General features: G+C 38.4%; 1 protein-coding gene across 1 annotated transcript; it reads left to right on the top strand.

The window, feature by feature from the left end:
• The first annotated feature begins 6816 nt into the window (after positions 1–6816).
• Positions 6817–10242, top strand: vhl (von Hippel-Lindau tumor suppressor). Its single transcript, XM_034166656.1, has 3 exons — positions 6817–7188; positions 7578–7700; positions 9255–10242. Exons 1-3 carry the CDS (start codon positions 7005–7007, stop codon positions 9446–9448), a joined length of 501 nt encoding a protein of 166 aa, XP_034022547.1. The 5' UTR covers positions 6817–7004; the 3' UTR covers positions 9449–10242.
• The last annotated feature ends 57 nt before the right edge of the window (positions 10243–10299 follow it).

Below are 10299 nucleotides of genomic sequence, written 5' to 3'. Positions count from 1 at the left end.
GCTGACCAATCTTAATTTAGATCAAAGGAAAAAGTTTGCAGAAATGTTTTCACCATGATTGTAACACAGAATATCTATAATTCCATCATATCTGATTTAGTGCCTCCAGTCAAACTTTCATACATTCTCAGCAGTAATGTTCCTTGAAAGAATCAGTGGCTTCGCTCTTAAAAGAAAGATTGGGGGGTGTACATGTTTGTGCACAAAGCAAAATTAATTAAGATGTAAATGTCTGCCAGTTTATTTATTTATTTTCAGATTTTGTTAGCAGGTGTCTTTGGATTATACTGTGTACGATGGACCCAGAGAGTTTAATGCGATGTTTCCGACAGAACAACCGTGCACGTCTAAAACTGTGACCAATGCTGTGGTGATTAAATTTTGCGTTATCTGAGCAGTATAAACTTGCTCAGCTGAATCTTGTGCAGATCATGAACACTGACTATGGTTACCTGACCACATTAATCCCAGAACTATGAATAATCAAGTAATGTAGTGACGTGTAATTGACACATTTACTTGCAGTTCAGTATTAAAACAATGGGTTGAACATGTTTATATGATTCAGTGAGTTTTTGGGATTTAGGTACAAGTTTCTTGACATCGAAGTTATATTCAAAACACCCTACCAAAACTTCACATTGAGAATCAACTGAATATTAGAACAAAATATTAATACATGGAGCTTGATTGTCATTTTGTGCTTTAATAAGAAAAGGCAATCTTGTGAAAAAAATGGGGTTGGGGTGGGGACAGAATCCCCCCCCCCCCCCCCCCCCCGCCGCCCAAAAAAGGTAATATTTTAATATAACAACATGCCACACATGCACACAAAACATATGTAAGAAGTGGAAAGACTAGCCTGAAACTGATGCAGTGTTGCTTGGCAGCAGCAAACCACACAGGTGTGTATCGGCAGTGTCTCACCAAAGAATTTGTTTGACCAACTTGGCAAGCAGTGAAAAAAAGGTTGGACTCCCGCCAATAAAGCTTTCTTTTAGAAACTGGAAAGACTGGTCCAAAAGTTAGGCGTGTCTCTGATTTTTCAGATTTCTCCATAATCCAGTAACAGTGTAAATCCAATAATGTGTTTTGCATTATGCCATTTACATGACCACTTTACTAATCCTATAACTCCAAAAATCAAGATGCTGATCAGTTTAGTACTGCGATTGTAAACATGCTCAGTATCTTATGGCTGTTCTTAAAATGGAGGTTGCTGTAGAACCAAACCAGTCAGCTGTGGTGGTGGTGATAACGTGCAGCTGAAAAAATAAGATTCTGTGTGACAGGCATCGTTTTCCTGGTGGTGTTAAAATAGGGCTACTAAAATCTTTAGAGGTTTTTTGGTGGGGTGGGGTGCCACAGCTTCATCAGGTCCCAGCCTAGAGCTGCCTGTGTCTGTCTAACAAGTACTACATGAGCAAAAGGAGAGACAGCTGCAGGGTACTAATTGGGTGACGTGTAGAAAGAATTACCATGACCACTGCCAAACAGCATAAACTGTAACCTTTATGGCCCCTTCACACATAGTGCGAAGTTTGGACGAAAACAGCGAAACAGTGCAAAACAGTTTGAAATTAGCGCACCAAACATCGCGCCGATGGGCAGGCATGCACGAACCCGGTTTGAGAGTTTGGTGTTTTTCGAGCAGGAACAGTGCCAGGTGCCGCAAATGACACCACTTATGTGGTATAAATAAAAAAAGAAAAACCAGCCAGTACCTCTGGAACCACATCGTGCCGCTTATGTGGAATAATAATAAAAAAAGAGAAAAACACACCAACCCTGGATGTGAACTCACACCTTTCAAAAGCTCTGATTACTGGTCATTAACTTTACCACTGAGCTACAGAGCTGTTCTTTGAAGGCTGTGGGAATCTGCCTCATATCAGGAAGGACATGGAAGAATTACAAAAAAATATTTAAATCCCACACCATATAAAAACACCGCATTTATCAAGTGAGCAATACAAATATGATCCGTTTGACATACGGTCATGAAATGATATGAATGAGAAGGAGTTCACTCGTCTCATTCATGTCCACATCTGCTGGCGCATCTCCAATTGGTCGCACGCACGTCTTGTGGACGACGCACCACAGGACACTGCATCATGTGGAACAGAGCTCAAGTGGGTGACGTGACAGTGAGATCGCCTGCTGCGTGTTCTGATCTGACGGTCCGTTTCAACCTGGGAGCAGTCTGTCCATGTGTGCGCCGTCACCACAGTGATATATATTTTTATTTATGTCCACTTGATAACAGCAAACAGACACGTGCATCACAGTGGGCAGTTATTTGTCCATGTCTGTCCAAACACAGTACTTGTTGTCCAGCTGGAATGTTCAGATCCACAGATTTCCACAGCTGCTTCAGTGGGAGGACACACCTCCTGTCATCTCAGCGCACAGACCAAAGCCACACTCGTGTGGGACTTGCAAGTATGAAGGCGATTGTCTGCAGTCTATTATTGTGCCAAAAGTGCGACTGGCCATACATTTTCTAAGTGCCATGTGAGCAGTGTTAGATGTTCGTATGTGTCACCTGGAATTTGGCCGGCACCTGCCATGAGAGGGTGATGGGTTCACACAGAGCACATTTTGTCTTTCAGGCGCTTGTGTGCGCAAATAGTTGTAGCAACAGCTGTACGAGACGTTGGAGACAGGAACGACGTTACACGGTTTGCACGCGATTCCTGCGTCATGTGCACTAAGTGCACACTTCGTCCAAACTTTGCACTATGTGTGAAAGAGCCCTTAATGACGCACTGCTTATGTCACTGAATTGAATTAAATGGAAAATATAGATTGGAGAGTCAGATAACTAAATGACATAAGCTGTGTGATCCATTACAAAATGTAACAACACCCAGTGTGTGCTATTTTGGAAAACTGCTTCAAACATACAGTGTAGCACACATTTTTGTTTTTTTCGTTTGTTTGTTTGTTTTTTCTAGAACAGTTATATTGGTCATGTACAATATGTTTATGCAGGAGTACAAGTTGAAAAAATCTAAATTTTTCTGGGAACATCTATGCAGTTCAAACTATGTCAAAGCCCTCACATCAGCAGGACAGTATAGACAAATGTACAGCGTAAAGCACAATAATTATAATTGTTATCAATTATGAGAAGACAAACAAGAACAACAGCATCTGGTGCAACGTCTAAAAACAGTTGGACTGTGTGTATTGTTACACTTGCAGACATTTTAGCCCTCTCAATAGCTCAGACACAGTCTTTGACTCCCCAGTTGGTTTCACAAACCGGAAGAAAGCGGTAGGGGTAGAGGAGTTCTTCTAGAAAAACTACATGTGTTCACATCTGGATCAGCTGTCCATCCTAAATGGCTAGCCATTCAAAGAGAGACGTACGAAGGTGCACCAACAGAGCTCCAGTGTTTAAGTGACACTCATTGGGCATGCTCTACGTAACACCACGTAGACTGCCTGCCCTTAAGTGACTACTGCAAGAGCTGCCCAAAAATCTGTTGAGACTCGAGGTCTGCTGGCACAGATTGATCTTGAATTCTGTATCTTGTTACGTTCTGTAAAGTATTTGGAGAAACAAAACATCTCTCTGATATGCTACAGTCTGCAACCCTTGACATTTCAAAAGCTGTAAATTTAGTTGAAACTTTAGTTTACTTCCGCCAAGGAGGTTATGTTTTCAGTCGAGTTTGTTTGTTTGTTTGTTTGTCTGTCTGTTTGTCAGCAGGATAACTCAAAAGGTTTTGAACGGATTTTGATGAAATTTTGTGGAGTGGTTGGAAATGACAAGAGGAACAAGTGATTAAATTTTAGTGGTGATCCAGATCACGATCCGGATCCAGGAATTTTTAAAGGATTCTTCACCATTGCGGGATAGGGGGAATTTTGACATTCTAGTTTCTAACTCCACAAAAACAAGGCAGAAAGGCTTGAAAAAAATTAGGGTGTAACATAGTCAAATGTTCTATTAAACAACAAAGTTTGGTGATGATCGGATCCGGATTCCGGATCTGGTGATCCAGAATATGCAAAAATATAGGGAAAATAGAAAATGTGTCAGTGTGAAGTGACAAATGAAGCTAGAGATGCACAACACCAAATTGTAGCTGAATCTGTACTGATTCAGTAAGGTGTCATCAGATTTGATGTAGCTTCAAATGTTATGGAGCTAGATCCAGAAGAAAACCGCCATTACCGAAAAATCGTTTTTATACAATAACTTTTGAACTAATAGACATAAACGTGATTCCAAGTTCTAGTGGTATGTTTTCATGGTCAAGGATGTCAAATATAAAGGAAAGAAAAGTGTATGTATCATAGTTTTGGTTGTATCACTGAATTGTTGAATAGATCACTGTGCCAAGGAGGGATCTCTTTAGGGTCAGTGACCCTATGGCCTTGTGTAGCACATGCAACACTTAAAAAATAGTTCTATTTCAGAATTTACTGTTATTTATTTAGAGAAGTGTTTCATAAATGTTAAAAAAAATTCATATATTTGCAGTTTAGTTGAATAATAAATTGAATTTTGTCTCTTGTTTGTTTTTGTCTATAAGCACATGCAATATCAATATTAGTGCTCAGATGACAGTAGCTTCTGGCAAAGGTGCAAGTTGCAATAAACTGTGATGCCAAGCGCTAAGGATACATGCTATCCAGTCACTGCAGATTAAACTTTTTTTTTACTACTGAGCAAACATCGTTAGACTTTTTTAGGTTCAATGATTCCACGGCGTGTAGATATTATGGCGTCAGTAACCCCATGGCCTTGGCGGAGGTTTGCACTCTCCGAGTGCTTCTAGTTCAGACATTAAATGATTTCAGGCAGGAGTTGTTGTTTTTTTTTTTTTTTTGATGATGTGTGGGATGAAGTGTTGAATGCTTTTGGGCAGTGTGATCCAACACCACCAGCAGGAAAATGACAAAAAGCTCTAAAGTCAGCGAGCACTGTGTACTGACCACTGTTGGGCAGAGAGAGTCACAGCAACATAAGGACGGGTTTAAGTTTTTCTACTCTGTCATTGATCTAATGCTCAGTGAACTTGAAAGACGATTTTCTAGGAGAAACTGACATAATGAATAGCATCCAGATTCTAAATCCCAAAAAAGATGCATTCCTGAAAGAGACAGCTCTGTTTTCATTTGCTTGACTGTATGATTCAAATATTGATGACCAATGGTCAATGATGCATATTCTTGATGATTCTGGAAATTTTCTTCCTTTTGAATTTTTTTCTTCTAAATTTATGCTAAATGACAGAAAACAATATAACACTGTAATCAAAGCACTTCCTCAGCCATTGATCCTATTGTCATATAATTTACTCCTCAGTCATGTTCAGATGAAGCTTCCTTCTCTGTTATTTAATGGACAATCACTAATCCAAATTTGCCAAACACATTCATACGTTGTTTGTTTGTCAGAGAATTGTATCCTATATCATCTCGCAGAAATCAGATTTCTAAATATTTTTCCAAAGAGGAAGTGAACAAATTAGATGTAAATATATAAAATTTCCCATCGCTCCAAAATTAAAGGAAGTTAATTTCATGATCAATGACATATATCCTTCCAAAGAACTGCTGAGACTTTGATTTTTTTTTTTTTTTTTTGAAGAGAATTATTGCTCCTTTTGTGAATGTGCAACTGAGACTGTTGATCACTTGTTTTTTGATTGTGTATTTGTAAATGTTTTTTGGGAGGACTTCTGTTTCTGGTGTTCATCAAAATTTGCATCTCCCTCTCATTTGGGCAAAAAGAATGTCTTATTTGGTATAGCTGTAGACAGACTGCAAGATTTAGCTTTGAATGTTTTGTTAATGATGGGGAAATTTTTCATTCACAAAAACAAATATATGAAGGTCAAACCAAACTTCAATGTTTTTCACAAAGAGCTTTGTATATTCTTTCAATCACTTAAATTTATGAAGATGGAAAATGGTATAAAGTTAAATATATTTTTTGAAGACTGTAAACATAATGAAAACCCCTAGAGCATATGTAAGTTCTTGTTCCAATTTAAAAAGAAGAAGAAGAAAGCGCAGGAAGTTACGTTACATTAATTTTGACTAATCACCGTCCACAGTACCGCCAAATTTTGTATCCACAAGCAAATGTCAAAAATGTCCCCCTACATTTTCCTACTTCAAGAATGACTTTGACCTGTACATGAAATCTTTGTAACATATGAAGCAACCGAAAGCCATGAAACTCTTCTCTTATTTTTTTACAGTTGTCAAGCAATGATCTTTGAACCAAAAACTACATGACCTTATCTGTGAGCTATTTCTAAAGTCGACGAACTCTTCCCAATTGAACTTTTTCTAAAGACCATGAATTTTCAAAACTATGAACTTTTCCCTGTGAACTTTAAACTTTTTTTCTAAAGACTAAAAAAAAAAAAAAAAAAAAAAAAAAAAAGACTTAAAAAAAGAGAAAACACACGCTGACGCCTTCTTTATTTTTCTTGTATATCTTGTATATCTCTTTCAATTTATAACGGTGATACTGTGAGTTTTTGTGGCCTTGTGCTTTGTTCGTTATTGCATTTGTTGAAATAAAGTTTTGAAAAAAAGTTTGCCGGGTCCGGCAAAAAAAAAAAAAAAAAAAAAAAAAATCTTCTCAATCAAAAAAAAGTTACAAATGTAAAGGTGTGAAGCGAAAACGAACATTGTTGAACACACACACACACAAAAAATGCTGACACCTTCTCCAAAAGGAACTTTTTTGGCCTTGTGTTTTGTTCGTTTGTTTGTTATTGTATTTGTTGAAATAAAGTTTTGAAAAAAAAACGGCCACGTTACCGACCGGAAGAAAAACATTACAGAGAAACAGAACAAGAAGAAGAATCTTTAATGTCGCGCATTTATTGAAATAGTTCTTACACTACTTTTATGTACTCTGTTTGGAGTCATTGGTATACTTAGCATTAATCCTTCTAATGAGCGGTTGGTGTCTTCGACACTGAAGGGTATTTTAGCAGCTAGCGGAGGTTAGCTGGCTGGCTAACATGGATGAGGCGTTACGGCCCGTGCCGCTGGTTCGATCCCTCAACAGTCGAATACCGGTTCACTCTGTCTTCTGTAACAAAACTGGTCGTGTCGTGCGCCCAGTCTGGATCAATTTCCGCGGGGAGCCTCACGCCTATCCCAATTTACGGCCAGGAACAGGTCGAACAGTGGTCACATATGTTGGTAAAGTAACTTTTCCTGAATACTGAAGTAGTTATGCGGTGTGAAATCAGGTGCAAAAAACAAAACAACAACGAAATCCTCAATTTGCTGGCAAGCGCCCACAATATGAATTTTACAATCGGCGCTTCTCTCTCCCCGTGAGCCGTAATTGTAGTAAGGGGGCGTAGAAAATGAATGAATATTCAGTCAGCTTTATAAGTGTAGGTTGACAGCGACACAAATATAACTTCCTCTGTACATCGTCACAAATTGAGTGGTCATTTTCACTGGACTGACCAGTAAAATGTTTCACCTGTAAACCTCATCTCAGGGACACAGTTGTTAATAAAAACTGATCATCACTGAAAAGTATAATTCTTGCTTTTTAAAAATGTGTCTATGCTTCCCAGGACACCCATGGATGTTTAGAGATGCAGAGACTGACGAACCACTGATCGTAAACTCTAAACAGCTTTATCTTCCTAAACCAGGCGAAGGTGGAAGAGCTGAACTTGCCAATATCACACTACCAGGTAAGCTCATCCACATTAACCCTTATCACTAATGGCTTATCTACTTATTAACTCATTTTTGGTTTGTTTATGCCTGTAATGATGTCTGTTGTGTATTGCACACTGAGTGTAAATCGGTTGCCTTTTTTACTTCAGGCACAGGCCCTGTTTATATGGACATTAAGAACTTGATTGCTATCTGATTACTGGCTGCTATCTGATTATTAAGTGATCATGTAAACAGCAAAATCTGATATGATTTGTGCATTTGTAAAAGCAGTTGCCACTCACATTTCCAGAAGTACAGCGAGATGCACTGCTATTTCATCAGGCCTCGTTACATCCTTCATCAGATCACAAAGTTCAGAGAGTCAGCTGTGTGTCCAAAAAAATTGCCAGAATGCACAGGGTGCTTCAACGTCTCATGTGTTGTTTCAGTGTTCTGAAGAGCAAATTTCTTTGGGCAGCATGGTGTCTTAGTGGTTAGCACTGTTGCCTCACAGCAAGAAGGTCATGGGTTTGATTCTCACTTGTGGCCTTTATGTGGAGTTTGCATGTTCTCCCTGTCTTTGTGTGGGTTTCCTCTGGGTGTTCTGGTTTCCTCCCATGTTTAAAGACACCCAGGTTAGGTGAGTTGGAATCTTTATAACTGTCCAGGTCTCCATTGCAAAAGAGGTCTCAATCACAACAGGACTAATCTGGTTGAATAAATGTTAAATTAAATAAATTAAAAATATATTGGAGTTGAGCAACATTTGCTAAAAGTATGGCGTCACATTTCCTCAGTGTTCATGCGCGAGGACATCAAGTCTGCACAGCTCCTCAAGAGCAACCCGATCACACGCTAATTCCTGATGGCATCACAAAAAAGTAAATTAATCTATGGTTTTTGATACTGTCATGAAAACGGGAGCACAAATTCACTTTGTGACTGGAACACAAAAAAGGCATGAGACTGGTCTGCACTGAGAGAGAAACTGCTGTCTTTTTCTCTGTACTGTATGTTTTATCTTTAAGATCTGCCCTTTCTCCACTTCAAAAGAAATTAATTAATCATTAACTAATGAACTTAGATCATGTTTTTCTGATTATCGCATTACTGAAGTGCATGTAAACACGTCACACCAGATTATTACTGTTATCTGATAATGTGTGTTGGGGTGGGGGAGTGCACAACAAGACATGAATTTAAAATTAGAAGTGACATGCTGGTCAATAGTCATGCTTTTTTTTAAGCAGAAAAAATATTTGAGCAACTGAAAGACATTCTTTTCTTTCTTTCTTTGTTTTTACAATTTCATATAGCTCGTAATTTGTGTAAATCCCAAAGTGCATCAAAGCTTGTTTCTGTTTAATAAGAATATTCTTACTTTGTGTATTTGTCAAAATGACATGTTATGCATGTGGTTTATGAGGGAATGTGACACTTTAAAGACTCAGGTTTTTTTTTTTCTTTTCTTTTAATGATCGAAACCATAATGCTCTGTACTGTATTTGTGTTTATTCTTGAGAAATGGGGGTCTTTCCTGAACTTTTTTTAATCACGTGTGACAAATATGTTCTTTGTTTATATAGTTTACAGTTTAAAGGAGCGCGCTCTTCAGGTTATTCGGCGTCTGGTCCGGCCAGAAAACTACAGGACCTTGGAAGTAGCACGGTGTCTCCATGAGGAACTTGAGGATCAGCCCACTCTGCTCAAAGATCTTCAGCAAATAAACCAGCGAGTAGAACAACGTCTGCTCGAGAGGATCCAAGAACAGGAAGAATGAAGCGGCAAAGTGTGGACACTGGACAACAATGCTGTGTTGCAAATTAAGAAAATGCCATTCAGACATTCGCAGTTTCAACAATTCTCAGAACTGCTGAAAGTAAAAAAAAAAACTATTACTTTAATAAATCAGCAACTGTTCTACAGAAATCTCTACAGATTTGATATTTACGCAGCTGTAAAAGATGGTTTCCACATATTGTTATCTTAAGACATATTTGAAACCAACTTGGCTTACCTTTATTGTTCATCTGAATATTATTGTAAGCTAATGTCATCATTGAAATCACCTGATAGGACTTTCAGAGGCTGTGGCAATCCACGTAGTGTCGTAGGTTTTAATCACATAAACAAATAGGGTGAGATGAACATTTCTGCTAAGAATCAGAAAAATAATCAGTAAATCTCTACCGTCTTTGTCTCCTGGTCACTTACAGATGTAAGTGAAACAAAAATCACAAGTGCCTCAGAATTTCAGGAATGTAAAAGCTGTATTTCCTGTTTATCTTGTTCCAACAAATCATCTAATTGTGTTTTCATCCTAGTGCTTACTAATTTGTTTTAGCATTCGTCAGCCTTCCTAGAGGTGTCTTTTCTAGGTTACTCCTCTGGTAAAAGCAGACTGTCAGATTTTATAACTGTACAGAGTTTAACTTAAGACGGGTTCTTACCGTTAATCCACCCGATCTGGCAGCAGGTAAGGTGAGTCAGAGGGTATTCATATTTAACCATTTGAAGCATGAAAAGTCAAAAAAGGCGATTTGCACTTGAACCTATTCAGGAACAAACATGAAATAATGAAGAATAAGTGGACTTTCATATTCCAGACCAAACTATCTGAAAACAGACTAA

Source organism: Thalassophryne amazonica, chromosome 3 (assembly GCF_902500255.1).
Source record: "Thalassophryne amazonica chromosome 3, fThaAma1.1, whole genome shotgun sequence".
In the NCBI taxonomy this organism is placed as follows: domain Eukaryota; kingdom Metazoa; phylum Chordata; class Actinopteri; order Batrachoidiformes; family Batrachoididae; genus Thalassophryne; species Thalassophryne amazonica.
This window is presented reverse-complemented; position numbering and strand designations above follow the sequence as displayed.